Source organism: Candida theae (genome assembly GCF_024610275.1).
Source record: "Candida theae strain CBS 12239 chromosome Unknown scaffold8, whole genome shotgun sequence".
NCBI classification, from domain to species: Eukaryota; Fungi; Ascomycota; class Pichiomycetes; order Serinales; family Debaryomycetaceae; genus Lodderomyces; species Lodderomyces theae.
The window spans coordinates 77,617-100,306 of NW_026261448.1; the positions used below are offsets into that span (position 1 = coordinate 77,617).

A 22,690-nucleotide genomic window follows, 5' to 3' on the forward strand; every position below is an offset into this window, starting at 1 on the left:
CAATCTTCAACAGAGTAAGTAAAACTGCCAACAAAAAGGATACTAATTGAAGCTACTACAAAAATAGATGTGCGGAGGCTAGAATGCCCAGCTGGGAACTCTTGTAGAATTAGATGCAAAAGATGCTTCCTTCCTTCCACAACCCAACCACGCCCGTAATTTCCATGACTAATCGAAATCCATGTCTCTTTTCAGATAACTGGAAACGACTAGTGTTACTTTAGTATGCGTTGTAGAGAGCAACAATTGTAGCAGAATCCCTGAATCATATCAAAAGCACGATTCAAGAGCAAACTGTCGCCCTACAATAATACGCATACAGGTATAATACAATGTAGAGAAGGAAAAGAAGAACAAAACAAAAGTGCTGAAAACGTGTTGAAAATTTTTCAGAGAGTGAAGAGAGTGCAGTGAATACTGTGTCGCGATTATGTGTGTGTCCAGTGTCGCCAGATGCAAAAATACGTCAGCAACGTCTTCAAAAACTTGTCTCCACTGTATCTTTAACAATCTATCTGATCTGCAACCACTGAGCAAGCATGCATTACGCTTCAGTGTTTATTGCATTTGCATGTTTCTTAAATACCATCACGGCAATTGGATTCACTGGAGCTTTCACAAACATACCTGATGATGTGCCGGAGTTGGCCAAGGAGTTACAACAACCAATACCAAATTTAAACAACTATCCTCTGAGAATCAAAGTGGACCTATACAAACTCGATGATAAAAGAAAGAGCCACGATTTTGTTCCTAGAGTCGCCATTGTGGATAAAAATTACCGATTCACTTTCAAAAATTTGAAGGATGGAGAGTATGAATTAATTGCCAACTCATATGACTTTACATTTACCAAAAACAAGTTCAAAGTAGTTGTTGATGAAGGCAAAGTTGTCGTGTATGACAGTCCCTTAGGTCAAGAACCATCGAACCAGTCGTTACCTATGGAAGTGTCACATCAAGCACCTTTGGAAATAGAGTTTAAAGAAGTCAAGCAATTTTACGAAAAACCAGGTGGGTCTGTGTACGATATGCTACTCAACAGTCCACTCGGTTTCATCTTCAGAAACAAGACATATACAGTTATATTTGTCATTGTGTTGGTGATATCGTTGGCTCCCACGATTGCTGAATGGGTGGATCCCGAGTTTGCTGCACAGTTTAAAGAAGTTCAAACGCAAGTAGCGACCCAACGGTTGGAGAAGCCAGATGCAATTGAGCAGCAGCCACCAGCAATTCCTTTTGGTGCTGGTGCTGGTGCTGCTACTGCTACTGCTACAGGAGCCAGAAAGGGTGGTGTTGCAACCAAAAAGAGAAGATGATAAATGTGGACGAATGCTCAAAAACAAGCCGGGCGCCTTATGTAGTACACTTTCATATTTATCGTGAATTCTCCTATACGACATAAACCTTCCCTGTTGAATCACCAATTACCAATTTCAACGTACCGCGTATAAGTCTGTCCTCGTTATCGATTTCCGAGCACTTCAATAAACGGACCGTTGTAATTTCTCCGTTAATGTCTTGTATAGGAATCTCTAGTAAAAGAGTCATGTTCCATCCAATTTGAGAATTCTGAGTCACTTCCCATATTTCAACACTGTGACTTCGAGCAATTCCAACGAACTCGTTGGACCAGTACACATGACTTCGGTGAGTACTGGACTTGGTGGAACTTAATGCAGGTGCATTCGCTGTTCCAAATGTTATGGCAGCTATACCACTAAATTGATCTAGTGTTTTTGAAAGAAATTCGCCACCGTTAATATTGTACAAGTTCAATAAGCCTTGATCGCCGTCACTGCTGTTGCCTCGTACTATTACAATGTTTCCCGAATCATTTGAGATGGCAGCAAGACATTTCGAACAAGTCTGGCTGGAGAACTTTTTGATGCAGTTGAACCGGATCAAATCCCACAAGATCACCACTCCATCTTTATCGACACTAATACCGGTTTTGAAGCTTCTGCTGTAATCCATGCTTTTAATAGAGCAGAAGTGGCCCCTCAATGTAGCAACGTGATCCAAAGAGGATTGTGGTGTTACTTGATACTTCCAAACGGAAACTAACCCATCGGCTGCTCCAGTCAAGAAACTTTTGGATCCGATTTGCAACAAAGAAACAATATCACAAGAATGCATATTTGTAAACGTCGTCTCGTTGACAATCAAAGATCCGTTTGCAAAATTGGACTGCTTCGACTTCCGAATTAAAAGTTCGTCTTCACAGGAAACGCATTTGAGTCTACCAACCCATCGACGTGAACTTCGGGAGCTAAGCTCTAATTTGGCTATAGGCTCCTTGAGTTTTGACTCAAATACCAAAGCTGGCGCTTTCGAAAGATTCGCCAAAGTCATATAATAGGATGGTAAATTCAAAACGTCTTTCATAGTATGCGGTCTCAGAAATACTTTGGCTGGCGTTTGGCCAAAATTGTTGATCATTCCTATCACAGCGCGTTTTTGTACATCATCTTCAATGTTATCCAAGTCTATTGCCCCATTATAAGAGTAGTGGTGAAATACATTCAATGAATCGATAGCCTCTGGTCCACTTTGCTTAACCCCAAACACCAAATCAATCCACGAATGCAAATTTGCAGAAACATACGGACTCTCCAAAGCTTCTCTATTCTTTGCAATAAATAATTTTGGATCACCTTTGGCCCACGGTGGTAACTTGACATTGTCGCAACTGTCACCATTTTGCAACTTTCCGAAATCAAAGTTATTCGAATTTACCAAAAATTCAGGCAAGTAGTAAAACTCAGGAATCAACTCTCTAACGTCCGTCGTATTGTCTCGTGATGCAGAAAGCCACGCTTTCTCAATCGAATTAAAAAGCCTATCGGCGTGATCAAACTTACCTCCTTGCAATAAAAGGTAAGATTGCACATAAGGTTTCAACCTAATTAGATAAGACGTTACTATCATTGCTGATGAATAATGTGTTCCATAATGGAAAGGTGGAGAGTCTGGGTCGTTCAAACTATCCAACGCCTCAAATCTTTCTCTAAATTGGTTCGCTCTTCCTGGTGTCTGGGCGCCCATTGGCTTTGATAGGTCCCTGAATGTTTTGGGATTTGACAAGTCCAATTCTTCACTTGTGTAATCGGCAATTACCCAAGGAAAAACTGGGTATTGAGTTAAATCATTAAATGTCCTTCCCGCTAAAGTGTTGATAATCATAAGGTAGTAAAAGTTTGAAATTTCCCCCATCTTCCATCTCTTTGTCGCAGACAAATGAAGAAAGCTGTTTAGGGACGAATTGGACAAGGCTGACACCAACTTTGACGAAATGCTATCATTGTGTGAGACATTTGAATTCAGAACCAAAGCTTGTACAAGATCGGGATCCATATCTTTACCAGTAGCAAAGCGAGACAATTTGTTGTACACTTGGCCACTCTCTTTCGAAGTCAAACATGTTATCAAAATGTTGGAACCGTCGCTGAAAAACATTTCAAGCGCATTATCACGAAGCAAAAACTGCCGTTTTGATATACAACTCAATTTATCCAATCCCCAACTTTTTGTCCTATGCGACGAATTGCTCAAGTCAACTCTGCTGGATTGCAAATTAACCAATTGCATAATCGGGTCTCTCATGTCTCGAGGTGCATCCTTTACATCAACAATGTTTCCATCTTGACCGTGAAAATAATTCTCAATTATGTACAAGTAGCTTGATCCTAAAATCAACAAACTTTCAACAGGAACCAAACCGTTGATCTGGCAAACGTTCCAAATGGTCACAATTTTATCACCAATGAACAAGCTCCGGCTAACACGTCTGTTTTTGTCATCAACTACAGCTTTGTCATCCCCATTCCCATGGGTCAAACTTGGTTCGTCCAGCAGTCTTGGATCTTCAAACAAACTTTGTAAAAGCTCGTTCGATAGATGTATCGTATCAATACTGTTGGGCAAGGTTGCTAAGCTGGGATCTGTTTCAACATCGGCTTGCAACAAAGGTACTTCAACTTCGTAATTTAGCTTTTCCGACTCCGACAAAAGATCTTCAATGGCTAGCTTGCATCGCATCCTGTCATCGTTCTCAATATAGTCGAGCGTATAACTTTCAGACCCCCCAGAGCCAAATACCCTCACTGTCTCACGCTTTAAAGACTGATATTGTTGGTTGCACTGGGCCATATTCTCCTTCTTGTCTTGAGCAGCACCATTGTACTTGGTTCGCTCTACCTTCATTATTTGCCGTTTCAAATGCTGGCAATCTTTTTCAAAGCTCTTCACATAGATGCTATTTGATTGTGCCAACTTTGCTCCACTGTGAAGACTAACTTTAACAATACTCGATACCCTTGTACGCTCAGTTCTTAGATGGTCTTGTTTCAACGCCAGGTAGTCCCTCAAAATGCTTTTGACAAGCGGAGGATATTTTTTAAGCTTTGACAAGGTTTCGTTATCATCTCTCGTCATCAAATTCATGAAAAACTCATTCATCAAGCTCGTATCAAAGTTCAAATTTTGTACTATCATGGGGAATTCGTCCATCCATCGTAGATATGCAGCTCTTAAAAAGCTGAATGTCACTTCTTTCGATATATGTCCGTCTTCGGCATCGTCTGTCAATATTAAACCAAACACTAGTTTGATTATTGGAACTAGTCGATCGGGCCCAAGAACATTTTTGTCGAATACAGACATTTGTCTGTAAAGAAGTTCTTTCAATAAAACAGTCAACTGCTCCGCACTGGAAGCAAAAGCATAATCAGATTCGCATGCAATCTGAAGAATGAGTAGAAATATTGTTTCAGCTGAAATCGCCTCCAATTTCTTTACTTCCTTCGATTGGTTTTTCTCTAATAGTACCACTTGGCAGGTCAAGTGATCTTGTAAGTCTTGTGTTGCAACAAGGAAGTTTCTACCGGAAAATTCGTGGTAAAACGTCACCAATAATGTAGCTAGGCTTTTTGAGAACTCGGCTTCATCGTAGATGAAGTTGGAAACGGCCATAAATTCTTTGAAATGCGCAAAAATTTTCGGAAATATGTAATTCAACAACACTAATTTGCTAAGATCATTTAGGTTGTCAAAGTCTGAGGAAAACCTGTTGCACCGAAGAATTGAAATGTAAAATTGCGTCAACAAATCCAGTAAACGCTGGCAAAGTTGGGCAAATCCGCTTTTAGTAGCCTCATCGGAAAACCATGTTAAACTTAGCTTCAAATAGCCCAAAACACGAATTAGGCCATCACTGAACTGTGGTATTTTTTCCATCTTCGATAAAATGTTTAGCTCCTCTAACCAATCACAAAACATGGTAAGCAGATGAAGAACATCAAAAGATAAAGATGCGATTTCTTCAATACTTGATTTAACCGGCGTCGATGGATTACTTCCAACAGCCATGCCAAAGTTCGTACTCAATGTGTACATTGCATTCAATTCCAACTCATTGAGCAATAAGAGGAACTCCGGAATTTGTATTTCTTTCATCATACCTTCTGCAGGTAACGACAGCCCTTGATCAAGAGACCTTGAATCACCAAACGAAGCAAGCAATAATGACTTTAAAACTCTCCTACTTGTCCACCAAGTTTCAAGAGACAGTGAGAGCATATCAAGTCCATGATTTTGCAGAAAGAACCGGTGAACAACGTGTTTACCTAAAATCTTCAACAACCGAGTAAGCAAGCGTACTCCACAACAAACAACCAGCTCCAAATCGCTCATAAACAAAAGATTGATCCAATGTATGGTTATTGATCGCGAAAACTTTTTTAAGGCTTTAATTGGTGTGGCGGGGTCACAAATGAAGTCGGTGAGGGCCATCAATGCGGCATTCCCACAGATTTTGGAGCTTCCAGGATTGTAAATAGTAAACACTATGTATGAGGACATCAAAGAAATTGATTCTGCAGTTGCCTCTGCTGGCAAAATTGTCGATATCAACCGGCGCAAATTATTGCCAAAGCTTTGGGATAACAAATCATCTTTCACATTTGTGCTCTTGAGAAAATGAAACAAGCGTTTAAGGAAATTCGTCTTTTTGATTTGCAACAAATTGTGTTGCTTGTAATGAGAAGTCTCGACCAACGAGTGTACATGTGACAAAAGAAACTCAAACGAAGCTGACTTCCAGAACAAGTCGAAATTCAAAACCAAGACCCTGTAACAGTCAAAATTGACGATTACTGACTGCGATGGATTAGCAAAGTCAAAACCACAAGCATTCAATAGTATGTTCAACAAATTCAAGCTATGACAGCCAGAGCTTTCTATGCCAACATCTTCCTCAGAAAATTTGTCAAGATGAAAGGTTAAATTTGGATTGGCGATTTTGTACTGAAATAAGATAAGCCCCAATATGTTGTAGCCATTGTCTTGTTCGAATTCCTTACTTAGTCTCCAATCATCATTCAATAGCTTGAAAAGCAAAGATAGTGTTTTCAAGAATAGAGTGTCTCTCAACACCTCGTCATGTAGTTTACATGCATCCTCCAAAATTTTCAACAACCAAGGGAGCGTTCCAAAAACATAGATATGTCGAAATACCGATGTGGGGTTGCAGAATATCACCTTTGTTCCTATGCCAATCTGGGAGGAAGCCCTTCGGCTTATGTCATTGAACACATCATTGCTATCGAACAAAACATTCTTCTCAGTGATCGGGCTGCTCAGAATCCCCTTCAGCAACCTGTGGAAAAAGTTTACCAGAAGATCGTCAGACTCTCCTTTCCCATTTTTATAAGAGCTTTTTCCAACGAATTTTGTCTTTTGAGGACCAGAATTACTCTCTGTTTTGGTCTTGCTTAGGTAATTCCTCGCAAATGTGGATAGTGACGCGTGAGATAGTTGAGTTTTCAACCCTGGTAATAATGCTTCATTCAAATTTTCTACTTGTATGTTCGATCCCAGTCCCAAGCAAAACAAATACTCTATCACCTCATCAGACAAACTCACATTAAGTAAAGATATGTTTCTCACAATTAAGCCGCAATCAGTTTCTCCGATTGATATTTTATTCCAACAGGCACTGTCTTTGTGTAGACCTGCGCAAGGTATGCTTTCGAGTATTTCTCCATTGATGTACAAGTTGAGGTTAGTTTTTTGATCGTAGGTAATTGCAATTTGAAAAGGTTCCTCCATCATCTCATTCATAATATGATTGAAAGTGAATTGAGATCTAGATTTGGTTCCCGGATTTCTCAACTCCACCATGAACTGATTTCCATTCACGATTCGGAGTACGAAATTCGTACTGGTCAACAGGTCAGAATTTGACAAGGTCACAATAGCAAAGTTGTTGCTGTCACTATTCCTTGTGCTTAACCTGACCCAGCAGTATACCGAAAAACACTTGTTGATGGCATTGGGAAATGGGAAGTTTATTTGATGGTTTGTTAGGAGGAACGGATGAGGAGTTGGGTATTTTTCCAATATTTGAGTCAAAAAGTCAATCACTTCTATACGCAACTGAGCATTCGAACTTTTATAAAGTGGGAACACGAGCTTTTGATAAGTTTCCACATCGCATCCCAGCTCCATCAACACCAAAATCAACTTTCTTAGTGAATTGAAGGTACCACCTGTCTCATCTTTGGTGTTGCTATTCAAAATATTCATGTACAAATCAACGAGTAGTACTATGCTTGCATGATTTTCAATTCTGGCAACTAAGCTGTGAGACAATATCGAGCTTAGCACCTCTAAAACTAGACCTGCGAATTCGTCGCCATCTTGAATATGCTTCAGAATCATCTTGAGCACAGAGTCAATGCTGCAACCACACGAGGTCAATTCAGTATCTGAATCGTAATGCACTATACTAGCTATTGCCTCTTCAATTCCGTATTTGTCCATGCTCTCCACCAAGTCCACCTCCCAATTTAGTAAAACCTCGTCTTCAATTTTGAATTGCGGAAACAACTGGATGATTTCTTCAATTACTTGCTTCTCAGTCGTGTATTGAGACTCAACATCTTTAAGGAGTCCCATGGTCCTCGCCTGAGTAATCCTGACGCTCAAGAGACCTTAGTATGTTAGTGTAGATATTTCCTGGAGTGCAGTATTGTGTTGCAATATTATATTTATCGCGCTTGTACTGTACAAATTGGTTCCGACACTACCTTAAACAATAACGATGTTAAACTTCCTTTGAAATATTTGGAAGAGTTCTGATTTCATTAGAGGCTTGGCTGTGTGTATGTAACCGTTCGTAAAAGATAGTAATCCTACAAGTCAATAGTATGTTACATTTATATTCACAGATATCCCTATAGTACAATTTGAATTTCAAAGTCCTCTTCCAATTCCGTGTCCGCAACAACGTCATTTAGATTCAACTCCTCATCGTCAAATATCATTTTCACGGATGCCAAGTTAACCGTGCTTTCGTCAATTTTTTTCTTATCCAAGTAAAATTTCAAAAGACTTTCTAATTTCGTCTCAGGAGTCACCTTGCAAGAAATTCTCTTGTTATCTTTTCCTTTGAGTCCAATTGAAAAGACACCTTCTTCACCGTTAGCAAGATCGTCCAAGTTGTTAGAATTGGACGGATGCTTTCCATCACTCTCATCGTAGTCTTCTTCGTCTTCACTACTGGATTGGCTTAGCTCCTCAGCAACAGTGGGTTCTTCGACTACTTTAACCTCGGGTTCCATCTCGCTGTTTCGCAACTCAGGGTATACATTCATAAAGTTGTTCTTGTTGTCTTTGGGTATTAGGAGGAAATGCACTTTTGTAGGTGGCATTGTTTCCACTCTGTCGACTAATGCGTTGAATGCCCCACCAGGTGGTTGAATTCTGAGCATTCTCGGTGTAAAAAAGGAATGAACTAGCATCTTCCCTTCGAGCCAAACCAAAGCGCATTCGTCAACGTTATATCGATCTAGTAGTACTGGCGGCAATTGGTTTGCATAGGCGTTAGTGTAGAAATCCACAGCAGATTTTAATATCTTTCCAAACGATTTCATTCCTTTGCAACCTAGATCGACCTCGATAGTTGTGCCCTCTGGGGCGGGAAGCTTTGATGTGATCTTTATGATGTATCGTCTTTTCTTTTCGTCGGCCTCGGCAAACTTGTAGCTGTGATCCGTGAGTGAGGAGTTTGTCGGGTTCTTGGATTTTGGAGAACTCTTCACCGTCTTTAGCTCCACATCCTCTTCGTCCGAGTCATCTAGTAGCGGTGTCGAGAATCTTCCTTCACGCTTGCTAACTTTCTGTTCAATCTCACGAAGAATCAGCTCCTTATCTATCAATGGTGGTGTAGCCAACCTTTTAGAGATTGGGGGCGCGGTTTTGGCGCTAGGCTCCAGTTGTGGGGCAACAGTAGATTTCTTCTCCTGCTCGTGGTGAGCTGCGTTGGTCAGCTCCCTTTTTATGAGTGAGGGTTCTCCACGCTGTACAGCTTGTTCCGAAGTGACAGGTGAGTTGGACGAAACATCGCGGCTTCTCTCCTTGTGTCTTCTCTTCTTTCTGTCAATGCTAGTGCTCAAAGAAAAGAAATCATCCTCCAAAATTGATCTTTTCTTGGGCTTAGGGTGGTCAGTTACCCTGTTTGATGTGGTTTCTACATGGCTGCTCTGCGTTGCCGGTGTTTCATTACTTTGATTGTCCATTGTACTTTCTAGGGTCTATCATCTCTTCAGAACGAGGGTCGTTGGATAGATTGTTTTCTTTTTTTTCTTTCTTTGTGCGCATTTAAAGTATCAACAAACATCAATCACAGGAAAATGGCTAGGGAATAGTAGAGCCACCATGAACTTCAGAGGCAAGGTTTTACTGAACTACGGTAACAATGAAAAATTTTACGATTTAGCCAAACAATACAGGCTGCATTGGGGTGAGAAGATATTTGTTATGAACGAGACTTATGCACATTTATTCAAACACGCGTCAAAAAAGAATGAATACATCCCAAGCACAGAATTGAAGATCAATAACCTAGAGATAAAAGAGGTGGATGCTGAGTATGTGAAATTCAGGTTTGAGTCTACCTGTTCTATTCGTCTCTCGCAAGGGAAGACTTCGTCTGAAATAATCTTGGAAAGCAAGCCCACCCATTTGAAAGACATCATAAACCGGAACGTATTTGCTGCCCAAGTGGGTGGCTTTATTACATCCATGCAATGGTTACCCCGGAGTCTAGAGCTGGAGGATGGTATATCATACTTGGCGCTTGGAGTTATAAGTGGAGAGAAAGGACTCTCGGAGGTCAATGCAATCAACCCAGAGTTGAGTGTATTCAATAACGTTTCTAAAAAGCACCTCCAGTCCTCAATACAGATATGGAAGTACAGTGCGCACTTGAATCAATTGGAGATGCAGAACACATTGGTTACCTCGGATTTTGGGGCTGTCACTGACATTCAGTGGGCGCCAATATACAATGACGACGACGTGTTGGGCGTTTTAGGCTGTGGTTTCAAAAATGGCGAGATTCACTTGATGAAAATTGATGCAGCTTTGCCAACGTTTGGTGTTGTTCTCGAACCCTCTTACAGGTTGAGATCTAATATCAAGGGATCGTCGAATCTAACATGCTTTTCATTTGTCGGTGCTGATAAACTACTATCGGGAACTGCGGACGGGTACATAATGGAGTTTGATCTCCCGCTACGCACAGATGGCGATATAATGCAGCCAAATTTCAAAACTTTTCTCTCTGACGGCCCAATCTCAAGCATTGTTTCGGTGCCCGTTTCCACAAAAGAGAGCGAGCATATTTTAATCATCAATGGTCAGGCTTATAGAGGGGTGGCTTTTGCTTCTCTCAATCCGCTTGTTGATGTATTTTGTCCTTTGTCTGAAAAATCAACGGTGAAGCCAACCTATAACTATATCTTGCAGGATGTCCTCCTAGCACATAACCCTGAGAACAGCAATATTTTATGCCTCAGGTCACTACAGGATACATCTTCTACAATGCTTAGGCTCGATAGTCACATTACAACTTTCAAATTGTCTGAAACAGTAGGGCACCCATTCATGTTAACCGGAACCGATGCAGGAGATGTAATATTGATGAACTACACGAGAAAGTTTTTCTCTAGTAAAGGTGGAAATAAAGTGATGGTGCCTCTAAAGCTATGGAAATTCAGTTTGGATGACAAAGATTCTATTACAGTGTCGGCTGATTACGAGAAAATGAACGTTGAAAGTCCCATTCAAGCTTCATACATGCCATGGCAAATCATGATCAGTGCATTGGCGTGGAACGAAAATGTAGTGGGTAGTTCTATTTACGCTGCTGGTACAGCCTCGGGTATCTTACTCGTGGAAAGATTGGATCCCAATTTCCAAAATTAGTATTTTGGCATAGACGAATCAATAACCTCCGACCATTTGTCGATACCACCGTCGATGCTTTTCACGTTTTTGTATCCAAAATCACGTAGTTTTTTAGCAGCCAACTGAGAATCATTGCCAAACCTGCATATCAAGTAAATGTTCTGGGATTTATTTACTAACGAATATTTGTCTAATGAGTCGAGTTTCCTGAACGTTGGATCCCACTCAATATTGATCGAATTAGGAAGCTTGGTGATGTTGTATTGCTCTTTTGGTCTAACATCAATCAAAACATGATCGCTGTCGGTTTTCAGTAAGGCATTGTAGTCTGCTACTGATATTCTGTATTCTTGCTCTAATGGCTCGTAAATAACCTTGCCACAGAAGCTAACGTAGTCAATCTGCCCACTTTCAATCTTCTCTTTAGTCACTTCCTTGTTAGCACCACACACGAGACAATTTTGTTGCCGTGGTCTCATTTTAAACCGCCTGATTTGTTGATACGGGTAAGCAGAATATGAGGAAAGAAATGGACTGAAATTCTTTTTAGTGTAGTATCGGGTTATGATTTTTATTGTTTCCATTGCCATGGCAACCCCGACCATTCCAATCGCTGGCCCAATGACACCGCCATCGGCACATGACGTAACTGAACTAGGGCTTGGTGGTTGAGGGTAAAAACATCGATAACAAGGTCCCTCGTTCTCAAAATTTAGGATTGTAAATTGTCCATCTGATTTGAGCCCGGACCCGCTCACAATAGTCTTCCCTAGAATAACACAGACATCATTGATGAGGTATCTTACAGCCGGGTGGTCAGTGCAATCAAGAACCAAATCATACTTGCTGATCACTTCGAATGCATTATCGTTGCTCAATCTTATAGGATATGTAGTGATTTGTACATGTGGGTTGATTCTCGTGATGAAATATCGAGCAGATTCACACTTGTAAGTTCCCACAGCTCCAGTTTGATGTATAACTTGACGATGTAGATTACTTGTGTCCACAACATCATCATCAACTATCCCTATCGTGCCAACTCCTGCCGCCGAAAGGTATTCCAATGCAGGAGACCCTAAACCTCCTGTACCCACAACTAGCACCTTCGACAGTTTGAGTTTCTTTTGAGACTCCAATGACCCGAATTCTGGAACAATCATTTGTCTGCCATACCTTTTATACTCATCAAGGCTGAACCAGCCATCCACTTTGGAGTACGGATGAGTTCCTTCTGATGAAGTTTTCTTTAGTCGTTCATTTTCTAGCTCTAGCAACTCTATTTTACGACGTAAGTCGTCTTCGGTTGTCATCTTTGCAGAGAAAATGGAGAATCTCATCTGTATCGCAAAAGAGGTGCGTGAAAATAAAAATTGTCGAAGAGAATCAAATATCAACCTTTGATTACTATGTACTCAATCTATACGATCTTTTGCTTGACAAAGAAGGACTTCAAGTGACGTAATTGATAGACACAAGTTCCAATCAAGACAAACAACTGCACAATCGACCATTTCACAACTCTTGAATTTGTGGATTCACTTTGATCTCTAAACAAAGCTTCTCTTTCTCTCATAGTTTCCTGTTCCCAATGAATCTTGTCCAATTTTTCATACAATCCATTAACTCTTGCTGTTAAATCGTCAACCAGTTTCGTGGATTTAGAGTCAACGTAGTCGTGTGTAGACCCTTGCACAACATCAAAGAATATACGATGAACTTTATTGTGAGTATTGTCGGAATACACAGGGGTCAAGCAAAACTTGTGTTCTCCTGAATCTAAGGAAGTGAATGTGAATTCTCCGCTGGGTGATGATTTCTGATCAATAACTCTGTGGTTGTTGTCAAATGTTTCCTAAAAAAAAAAAAGAACAATAGTTAGCAATTGCTTCCTAGATAAGATGAGTAGCTGGATACATACGTCAATTGTGATTTGAACTTTCAATCTACCGTTCTTGGAATACTCATTTGAATGCTCGTCCTTTTCATAAGCGTCGATTCTTCCCACCACAAGGGTGTCTTGTTGCAATTCTTCAAAGAAACATTTAGTTTCGCCGGTCCTCACATAGAAATGCAAGGCATTTGTAAGTTGAAATAATGCAACAAAAGTTGCAACCAATTTTGCCAAATTAAGCATGTTTGAATGGTTGGTTTTGATAAAGATATTGAGTTGGAGAAAACACGTATGTTTCAGAAATTTCGTTGATTGGAGATTTTTCGGTTGTTTTTTTTTTTTTCCTTTTTCTGAGCTGTCAAATAATTCACGTGATTCCATTTAAATTCTATACGCGTTGCAAATATATATTGTTACACCTATTGATCAACTACCACATCTATTTACCACCTTTCCGCTTATTTATAAGCTTCTTCTTAACATGCTTCTTCATCTTAGTCTTTCTTTTTTCTTGTTTTGCAATTTTAACTGCCTCTTTTCTTGCCTTCTTTTCGTCCTTGTCTTCGAATTTCTTTCCCTTTGGTTTGGCTTGCTCATCTTCTTCTTCTTCATCGGACACTTCGTCGTCACCTTCCTCAGACTCCTCATCAGTTTCCTCGTCGCTTGAGTCGTCATCTTGCTCCTCCTCACCATCAACGGTTGCTGGTGCTGACTCTTGTGACGGTAGAGCAGGCGCAACCAATTCCCTCATCGTGTCTACTCCTCCATCCGAGAATTTTTGAAAATCTCTCTCATCCAAGTGTTTCAAAGATCTCACCAAGTGTAAAGATCTGAAAATTTCATCCTCGATTTCTTGATCCTTTGTGGTTTTCAAGGGAATGGATTCCAAGTAGGATTGCAAATCTGCGTCATTATCTTCAATATCCAAAGGTTCAGTGATAAAATTGAACAAGGACTTTTCGGGATAAACATCAATACTCTGTCTTGAAAAATAGTCATTCACATTTTTGATATCCATTCGCAAAAAATCAAGTGCCATGGGGTGATCTGGTTCTACTGATTGCGAAACATCAATGATGTACAACTTGTCATTGTGAACAATGGAATTGTACTCACTTAAATCTGCATGCACCAACCGACAATTCTGAAATAGCCGTCTCATACAAATTAGCATCTCATGATAGTATTTGTTTATGTCCCCAATGCCCTTGAACAGGTAATCTTTTAATTTAGGAGAAGGCTGGTCATCTCCTTCTGTCAAATACTCCATCACCAACACATGTGACTTGATGACATACGGCTTGGGGCATGGTACATTACTCTGGTAGATTCTATTTAGATTTCTAAATTCCTTTTCCGCCCATATTTTAACCATCTTTCTTGGGTTTCCTTGGTCTTTTGTATTTCTAAATCTGAATTCTCCATCAACATATCTTTTCCTATCTTTGAAAACCAAGATCGATGTCTTGTAAATTTTGACAGCAAACTCCTGCGTCGCTCCTTCATCGTCATGGGTTCCGTGGTAGATATTTGCTTCCTTACCGGTACTGATACAACCATTGATTCTTGTAATGAGACCAGAACGGAAGATTTTACCCAAGAAACGTAATGTTCTTGCGTCCAAAACTTGCTCCACAGTTGCCCTTTTTGCTCTATCTTTGGTTACTTGTGGTCCCTTTTTGAATGGCTCAGTTTTGATCTTGTCGGCATACTTGGTGACTATATCTTCATTTTCAAGTGGCTTTGATACTGCAGGTTTGTTTGCTTGCTTGGCAGTAGTGCCCTCTGTTTCACTCTCATAGTCAGTGTCAGTATCCAGACACAGATCAGATAAGCTGAACTCGTCTAACTTTTGCAGTATCTCCTCGGTGCTCATCGTAGGTGCAAATGAGATGAGTTGAAGAAACGAGCAGAAGAGATCTGAAGAAACAAAAAAAAAAAAAAAAAAGAATAAACAGAGTCGCTCTCTCTGCCCAGGCATTGTTACATACTGCAAACCATGGCTATTCCATCAAGTTTGCAAAGACTTTTACCGCAAGTATGTGATGTGATAATTACAGTTGAGAGATGCTCTACTAACACACGCATAGAAATTTTTGGGATTCATCCCACTATTCATTGGAGTCGAGGTCATTCTCGGAATCACTATACTAAATAAAGCTGGAGGTTTGTATGGTATTTTGTCCCTATTCACTGGCCATCCAATAGATTTCTGGCAGTGGCTTTACAACTCCTTGGCCCTCATCATGTTACCAGTATATGCGACTGCCTTGATAAATTTAAGAAACCAATCACGAAATTTGCGGAAGATTTCATTGGCTACTGTGGTTTACCTTGTAGATACCATTATAGGAACACTTTACACTATATATTTTGTTATTTTCTGGTTCCACTCAGAGGACGGAAGTACTGAAGAGGTCGGTGGTGCTGCTTTGCTAAGAAAGAGAAAAGAAGATGCTAGTGACACGGCAGCTAATTTGTCGTCCCAATCTGCGTCAACTGGAAGAGAGTTGTTTTTCATTTTTGCAGCAACAATTGCCATGAGTGTAATAAGAGTTTACTTTGCGTTGGTTATTGTGAGCTTCACAAAAGCTTTGTTGAAGAAGAACTCTATGGAACAACGGTACAGAGATGGCTCGAATGACAATTCAGTTGTTGATACCGAAGAAAATGAAATTCTAAATTCGACCGGAATATATGGTGAGTTTAGAAAGGCTATCCTCGACTTGGAGATTCGGTCCAAAGAACTCCTTGATGAGTTATTAAATTGAAAAACTGAGACTTGTTTCCTCTTCTCAAATTTGATCAGTTTATATAAAATTATCTATTATTTTGACTTTGTATTGTTTCACTTAGAATTGCAACGTATTGACAGTATTGCGCAGAGAATCGCTAATCTCAGTCGCATACTTCACTTGCAACTGCTTTTCTACTACTTCACACACTCACTTATCCCAAGTCTTTTGGTTAGTTGTCAGTCTACTAGATTTACATATATAATGGTTTAGAAGTATTTTCAGGTAATTGCTTTTCTTGTTTGTGTTGAGCTTTGCCCTAGAAAGTCACATATATGGAAGTGGTTCATTTACAACAAAGTGCTCTCTTACTGTACGATACGCGGTAATGGCGCATTTTTATTAGACAAAACTTTGCTTCCATTCTCCTCCGCATAATTTAAATCATCATTGTACAAGATGGGACAAACACCCAGCACCAACCATGCCAATGACTCTAGAAATAAAGTTCAGAGAGCACTCACAAAAACTGAAATCTACAATCTTTACTATACAAGATGTTTACAAGTGTTGAAGCCACTGGAACTTGCGTTTGTCAAATCCGTCGTGCGTGACAATAAAGATGACGAGAAAGGAACCAAGGTTGTATCGAGAGATAAATTGCTAGCCCAGTTCCTCAACGTGTCCACAACAAGCTCGGATGGACTGAACAGACTACTAGATATCTTGTTTCCTATCATGAAGCGTTTAGGTCAGTTTCCATTCTTGCAGGATAATGTTGCTGCCGGTCAGGAATTGACCTTACATGAGTTTGTGATTGCACTCACATTTATTCTGGCAAGATACACCAAGATGTTGGGTTCAAGCTTTAACTTTTTGGGGCTCTTGTTTGTATCGCTCTCGCAGGATAAGCTGATCATAGGTGCAGATATTGATAAATTTGAGGAAACGCCAGTTGAGATACCTTTGATACATCCGTTTGAAGAATCAGACGACATGAATCTCAAAGCTCGAAAAGTTGACTGGAAAAACTGTAGTGAGTTTGGAGACATGGAAGATGTTGCAACGCAGACAAGAATAGACGCAAGTGGTTTTGTTACAGTGACTACATTGGCACTCATTGCTAAATCCATCCCGTTACTGAAACAGAGCACAATGGGTAATCAACTAATTTCAAGGATACGCCAATGGGACGAATTTGAACTGTACGCAGTATCCCTATTGAGATTCGTCAATGTAAACTTACTGAGCACGAAATTGGATGGGGAGACGATTCTGTACCATGAGTTTTCCCATGTGGTTACGGAGCTTGTACCCAATTTGTATCAAGACGGGTTGAAAAGACTCGCTGCTGAACTTTTCACTCTGCCGAAAGCGGCAACAGATACCACCAAAGGAGGTGACGAAGATTCTAATGAACAAGCACAAAAGAAGCATTTCACATTTGAGCCCACAAAACTAGTAACGCCTGCGACGCTTTGCTACATTTCCTCACTCTTGAAAGGCAGTGGGAGCAATTTACAAGTTACGACGGAGAATGCAGTAAAGTTGTATGCAGGTTCCGAATCCGGTTTCTCCATCCGGTCTTTGGAAACTAAAATATTCAAATGGCAAGCTCCTACATTCTTGGTCGTCAGCGGGAAAAGAATCAAGCAAAAAACAATCGACACCAACAGACGATACCAAAAATTTGATGAGTCGTACCCTCGTTACTTTTTAAAACAAGAGAACAATTTACAAGTCTGGCAGCACGAGAATGATCGCATCACGTACTGTGTCGTCATTCGAGAACCTTGGCAAAGCTCCAACAAGAAAAATTTTGGTGATGAATCGACTACAATTATATCAATTCTGCCTCGAGCTGACTGCTACAAAAGCACACATAGCGACGTCACAAAGGGCAAACTGGTCTACTTCAACAATCAAGGAATGGGGTTGGGGTTTGGTAATTTGCAGCCATTGAACAAAAATGGCAATCAGAGATACTACCCGGGTGATGTTTCATTGACAATAGAGGCCAATTTGGAATTTGCCGTGTTTCGACACTTGGCTCAACTGACAACAACCAATCACGCTACTAATTTCTTTAAACCATCGTGCCAGAGTCAACTTTGTGCTGAGAATTTCGAAGATCGATTCACAATCACTGATCTAGAAGTTTGGGGTATTGGATCAATGAAGGAGTTGGATGAGCAAAGGCAACAATGGGAATGGGAAGAAAAACAGGCCAATGCTAGACAAAGTGTAAATTTGCGCAGTATGGGTGAAGAAAGAGCGTTTTTGGAAATGGCTGGTTTGGTTGGAAACCATGGAAATTACGGATCAGGATGATCGAAAAAAGGAAATACAGAGAAGTAAACTATGGAGTAGAGTTATCTTGAGAGGAGTGAGGGGCTCTATAGTGAGAAATATTGCAGATAGAAATATAGGTTACGGATACTTATCTATATGGATTACCAAGTGAATATTGTGAATAATCAACAGTCACAAATTCGTTCAATCTGGAATTCGCAGCAACTGTTCCATCGCCATTTAAATGGTGATCAGTGCCAACAGCACCACCACCGGCACCACCAGTGGCAGCAACGACTCCATCACTATACTGTTCTTGCATTGCATGTTTATATTGGTGTAGTTTCTCTTGGTAAATTTCAATAAGTTGGCCAAACTTAGAGCAGTAGCGTTCATGCACTCTCAATTTTTCAATCAACTCATCTTCATCTTCATCATTATCATTATCATCATCATCGTGATAATGTCCTCCCTGATTAGATGGATGTTTCCTCTTTTGGAAAATTTGATAAATATCGTCATTAGCCAAGTCCTGGTTAAACAAAATAATCCAACAGTTGATAATCGTTTCATAAGTTAAATTCCTCGTATACTGGAATTCCAGATTAGTGAAATTGGGCAACTTGTGAATCAAATTAGTCAGTTCATGCAAAAACCACAATGATGAAACCAAGTCATAATCATGTTGGTTCGGTGGCAATATCCACAAAATGTAGTCTTCGAGACAATTCAAGAAATCAACAAGGTATGGTTTGATGCGTAAATACGAGTAATCAGAACTAGAGTCGCATTTATAAGGTAATGAATTGATGATGGTGTCAAGTTTGTTGCTCAAAATAGACAAGATTGATTGTATAGATGGTGGTTGGGCGATTCTGGTTATAGTTTGATTTAGTTCTGGATGGATATCGAGTAAGGAGTAGAGTAGTTTTGTCATTTCTGGTTTGGCCAAAGTCTCAATGATTCGCGTTGGTGGAAGTGGTTGGCCAATTATGCGAGGAGTCTTGCTCCGTTTGTAGTTCCTAGATGATAATGCAGCTGCAGGTGTTGTTGAACGTGACGTTAACGTAGGTGTATTTTTTGGTCTGTGTGATGAGATGTTTGTGGAGGATGTAAAGTTGAATTGTTTGCGATTATTGAGCAATATAGATGATTTATCAGGTTTGCTGTCTTGCTTCCCATTCTCAACAATATCATCCTCTCCATTGGTTTCCCCCTCGTCTAGCCGCTTCCTCTTTCTCGTGACACTAGATTCTGCTACTGATCGCGGTGTATGAAGTTGGTGACTAGACGACGTTTGGTGATGACATGTATCTAGCTTGTCTCCAGTTTTGGGGTTATTGTTGATTCCCCATTGAAATCCAGCGGACATCATACTGACAAAGATATCTCTTGTTGAAATTATTGTTGGAAACTTGGCGGTGGCAAAGCTGTGGTTAAATGGCTAGGGTAGTAATTTAGTCACAGTCGTGTAATGCAAGGTAAAAGTGAGTAAACTCTCGGTTAAACAAATGTGTATATATGAGCGTTTATGTTATGTGCGACCCTCCCGTGGTAAATTTATCTAGTGAAATGATGGATGATTAGTATGCTTCAAAGGATGTGGTGATTTAAATTGTAAGTACTGTACGTTATCAGATGTTACTTTCCTTGATATTTTTTTTTTTCTTTTCTTCTTTCTTCTTCTGAAATTGTTGCACGCCTTCTTTCATTCTTGAACAAAAAAAAAAAAAAAAGAAATTTGAAACCTCCCACCAGAGCTACCAACTACCAGCCAATTTTCAATCAGTCGATATACACAACACACCAACTATTTCAACAACTACGTAGATGAAACACGTTAAACTACCAAGAGGCTGCATACTTGTCTTCCTTCACTTCGTTTATGTATAAGAAAACGCAACTACCAACTCAAAGTTATATACAACATGTACAGACCTGTCTTCCGTCCTCCATTCCTCAATAATAATCATTACCTTCAGCTTCGCTATCACTAAACGCACTCTCGTAATCGTCATCATCCCCACCAAACGCAGATTCACTCTCGACATCATAATCAGCCTCATTGAAGTCCTTAAACCTATTCCTCTTCAACTCAACATCATCCTCGTCGGCATTGGTACCTATTCCACCCTCACCAGTAGCTTTCGAATTGGTGAAACTTCCACTAATTGCAATGGCAGGCACAGCTTTTGATGATGATGGTGACGTTGACGAAAAAATTCCACCATTATTACTACTTGTGTGATACGAATCATTGGTGCCTGCACCATCGTTGTTGATATTTGTAACATCCTTCTCAATTCCCCTGTTTTCTTCTGCATCTTTTCCCTCTTCGACTTCTTCTGCTTCTTCTTCTTCTTCTGCTTCTTCTTCCTCTTCCCCCTCTTCCAATTCCTTCTCCTCTAAGTCAATCTTCATCTCTTGTAAAATATCAAAACATTCACTCAACAAAGCACAAACAGCTCCTTGACCTTCGGGCACAGTCTGGTGCACAATAAACTTACCATCTTTTCGTAAATTATCAATTGAAGCCAACTTGAATTGGAAAGGATACAATTCTCGCAAATTATTTAATCCATCAACACGTTTCAACTCTAACAAGCATCGCTTAACCGTTTGCAACTGGTTATGGATCGGTGCCAAACTCTCACTAACTGGCTCACTACTCTCCAATAATTTGTAAACTATTGAATAGCATTTCCTCAACAAGTACAAGATCAATGTTTGATATTTCTTATATTTACCCTTTGGAGTTTGGTTGAAAATTTTGATCCTTGCATCATCAATTGATTTCAAAGTCTTTTGGTAATTGTATAAATCCGTTTCCCTCAATGTCCACCTTCTAGTCAATAAAATATTTTCCAATGTCGATTTCATATCTTGTAAATTCTTATAAACTTGATCATATTGACTCTTTAACTCAGAGTTGCCATCATCAATCTCCAACTGTTGTAAAGCATACGTTTCATCGTGGATCAACAAATCAGATATCAAGTTGTTACAATCATCAAGCAATCCATTGAGAACTGCCTCTATTGAGTCCAACTTTGCTTCATCTTCAACTTCAGTGCTATGGAATTTGCCATCTGACTCATCACGCAAAGATTCAATCTGTTTCAATTCATTTCGGTACCCAATAAGCTTATCTTTGATTTGATTCCTCTTGATGGCATCATCGTCACCTTGACTAAAATCGGTAACCACCGTCAACAACTCATGTCTCAAATCAATTAAATGGTGATAAATTGGCTCCAAATCATGAGGTATATTTTCAAAATTATCAACCAACTGCTTAAACAAATCCTCACACTTGATCAACTTGTTTCGTAATAAATTCTCCTCAATTTGGTGATTCTGCAGCAACCTGCCGCCACCCAACGCACCACAATTTCTTGCTCTCCCTCCTTCTCCTCCTCCTCCTCCTCCTCCTCCTACTGCTGCTGCTGCTGCTGCTACTACTACTCCCACATCCTCCTCCTCTTCATCATCATCATCATCAGCAGCATACTTGTCCTGACTCGATAGTATAATCTCACTAATTTCCGACAATCGTTGCCCCACGGGCTCCAAATCAGCCATGGTATACACCTTGCACTCCTTCAAATGGGTCAACAACTTCATCACCGTGCTCAAGCTAGAATACGTCGCTGGTGCAAACTTGATCAACCCACAAGTAACAAAACACAAACTCAACAATTGGAAAATATCATCAATTATAGAATCATTGCTATTGGGCAAATCCAACTTCATTCCCTTCAACTCCTCGTCTTTTCTGGTCAATTTCAACTCATTGATCACATTGAGAAATTTGTCATAAAGTGAATAAACTTGTTTCAGGTCAATATATTGATTTCGATTGTTTTTAATCTCAAGCAAGTTCTTGTATAACGTCATGAATTGGTCGAAAAGTGATCGTTCATATGATGGGATGGAGGGCTTGCCTGATGAGGGAGAAGATCCAGACGCACCTGCACCTGCACCTGCACCTGCACCTGCAGTGGTGGCGGTAGCGGTAGTGATGGCCGTGCTGGCCGTGGTGGCGGCAGATGAAGCGGGTCTAGACAATGTGTGCGCATGTGTCGATGATGAACCGGAAGGAGTTCCGGGACGAGAGTGTGGGGTAACAAGTCCTGAAATAGTCATGTATGTAGGTGTATAATGTACGTGTAGTTGTATTGTCTGTTATGGATGGGTATTACTGTTTATATTAATATGTGTTGCTGTGTACAACTATTTGCTTGTCGTTGTTGTATCACCTTTATTTGTTCACTAAGTTTTGTCCATTCCTCTGACAAAATAGAAAAAAAAAAAAATGACATGAGTGAATGAAGACTATTTTATTTTTTTTTGCCCTTTGTCGGAGAAAATAGGAACAAGAGTAAATGCGCATGATGTACAAGCATATTATGCACAAGATGGGGGTTATGAGACACCGAGCAATGCAGGCTACACCACGGTTTGAAATGGAGTTATGGTAAAGATTAGTTTATTACGTGTAGTATACACTCGG

General features: G+C 40.1%; 10 protein-coding genes across 10 annotated transcripts; 4 read left to right on the plus strand and 6 right to left on the minus strand. All coding sequences in view use genetic code 12, as the record gives it.

Annotated features, from left to right (window-relative positions):
- Positions 1 to 539: 539 nt before the first annotated feature.
- KGF57_003603 (uncharacterized protein) lies at positions 540 to 1,322 on the plus strand (the record flags this gene model as incomplete). The annotated part of the gene is made up of 1 exon (XM_051753040.1): positions 540 to 1,322. One exon carries the CDS (start codon positions 540 to 542, stop codon positions 1,320 to 1,322), a length of 783 nt encoding a protein of 260 aa, XP_051607814.1.
- A 73-nt stretch (positions 1,323 to 1,395) lies between these two features.
- BPH1 (Bph1p) lies at positions 1,396 to 7,962 on the minus strand (the record flags this gene model as incomplete). Its single annotated transcript, XM_051753041.1, has 1 exon — positions 1,396 to 7,962. The coding sequence occupies one exon, from the start codon at positions 7,960 to 7,962 to the stop codon at positions 1,396 to 1,398; it is 6,567 nt and encodes a 2,188-aa protein (XP_051607815.1).
- A 278-nt stretch (positions 7,963 to 8,240) lies between these two features.
- Positions 8,241 to 9,584, minus strand: KGF57_003605 (uncharacterized protein; the record flags this gene model as incomplete). The annotated part of the gene is made up of 1 exon (XM_051753042.1): positions 8,241 to 9,584. One exon carries the CDS (start codon positions 9,582 to 9,584, stop codon positions 8,241 to 8,243), a length of 1,344 nt encoding a protein of 447 aa, XP_051607816.1.
- A 139-nt stretch (positions 9,585 to 9,723) lies between these two features.
- On the plus strand, positions 9,724 to 11,274 carry KGF57_003606 (transcription factor TFIIIC subunit; the record flags this gene model as incomplete). The annotated part of the gene is made up of 1 exon (XM_051753043.1): positions 9,724 to 11,274. One exon carries the CDS (start codon positions 9,724 to 9,726, stop codon positions 11,272 to 11,274), a length of 1,551 nt encoding a protein of 516 aa, XP_051607817.1.
- Positions 11,275 to 11,431: 157 nt separating this feature from the next.
- On the minus strand, positions 11,432 to 13,393 carry KGF57_003607 (cnxF; the record flags this gene model as incomplete). Its single annotated transcript, XM_051753044.1, has 4 exons — positions 11,432 to 11,446; positions 11,550 to 12,596; positions 12,761 to 13,111; positions 13,178 to 13,393. 4 exons carry the CDS (start codon positions 13,391 to 13,393, stop codon positions 11,432 to 11,434), a joined length of 1,629 nt encoding a protein of 542 aa, XP_051607818.1.
- Positions 13,394 to 13,589: 196 nt separating this feature from the next.
- On the minus strand, positions 13,590 to 15,026 carry KGF57_003608 (protein kinase; the record flags this gene model as incomplete). The annotated part of the gene is made up of 1 exon (XM_051753046.1): positions 13,590 to 15,026. The coding sequence occupies one exon, from the start codon at positions 15,024 to 15,026 to the stop codon at positions 13,590 to 13,592; it is 1,437 nt and encodes a 478-aa protein (XP_051607819.1).
- Positions 15,027 to 15,149: 123 nt separating this feature from the next.
- KGF57_003609 (uncharacterized protein) lies at positions 15,150 to 15,921 on the plus strand (the record flags this gene model as incomplete). The annotated part of the gene is made up of 2 exons (XM_051753047.1): positions 15,150 to 15,188; positions 15,241 to 15,921. The coding sequence occupies 2 exons, from the start codon at positions 15,150 to 15,152 to the stop codon at positions 15,919 to 15,921; spliced, it is 720 nt and encodes a 239-aa protein (XP_051607820.1).
- Positions 15,922 to 16,344: 423 nt separating this feature from the next.
- KGF57_003610 (TLD domain-containing protein) lies at positions 16,345 to 18,216 on the plus strand (the record flags this gene model as incomplete). Its single annotated transcript, XM_051753048.1, has 1 exon — positions 16,345 to 18,216. The coding sequence occupies one exon, from the start codon at positions 16,345 to 16,347 to the stop codon at positions 18,214 to 18,216; it is 1,872 nt and encodes a 623-aa protein (XP_051607821.1).
- A 109-nt stretch (positions 18,217 to 18,325) lies between these two features.
- KGF57_003611 (uncharacterized protein) lies at positions 18,326 to 19,552 on the minus strand (the record flags this gene model as incomplete). Its single annotated transcript, XM_051753049.1, has 1 exon — positions 18,326 to 19,552. The coding sequence occupies one exon, from the start codon at positions 19,550 to 19,552 to the stop codon at positions 18,326 to 18,328; it is 1,227 nt and encodes a 408-aa protein (XP_051607822.1).
- Positions 19,553 to 20,136: 584 nt separating this feature from the next.
- Positions 20,137 to 22,323, minus strand: KGF57_003612 (uncharacterized protein; the record flags this gene model as incomplete). The annotated part of the gene is made up of 1 exon (XM_051753050.1): positions 20,137 to 22,323. One exon carries the CDS (start codon positions 22,321 to 22,323, stop codon positions 20,137 to 20,139), a length of 2,187 nt encoding a protein of 728 aa, XP_051607823.1.
- Between the last annotated feature and the right edge of the window lie 367 nt (positions 22,324 to 22,690).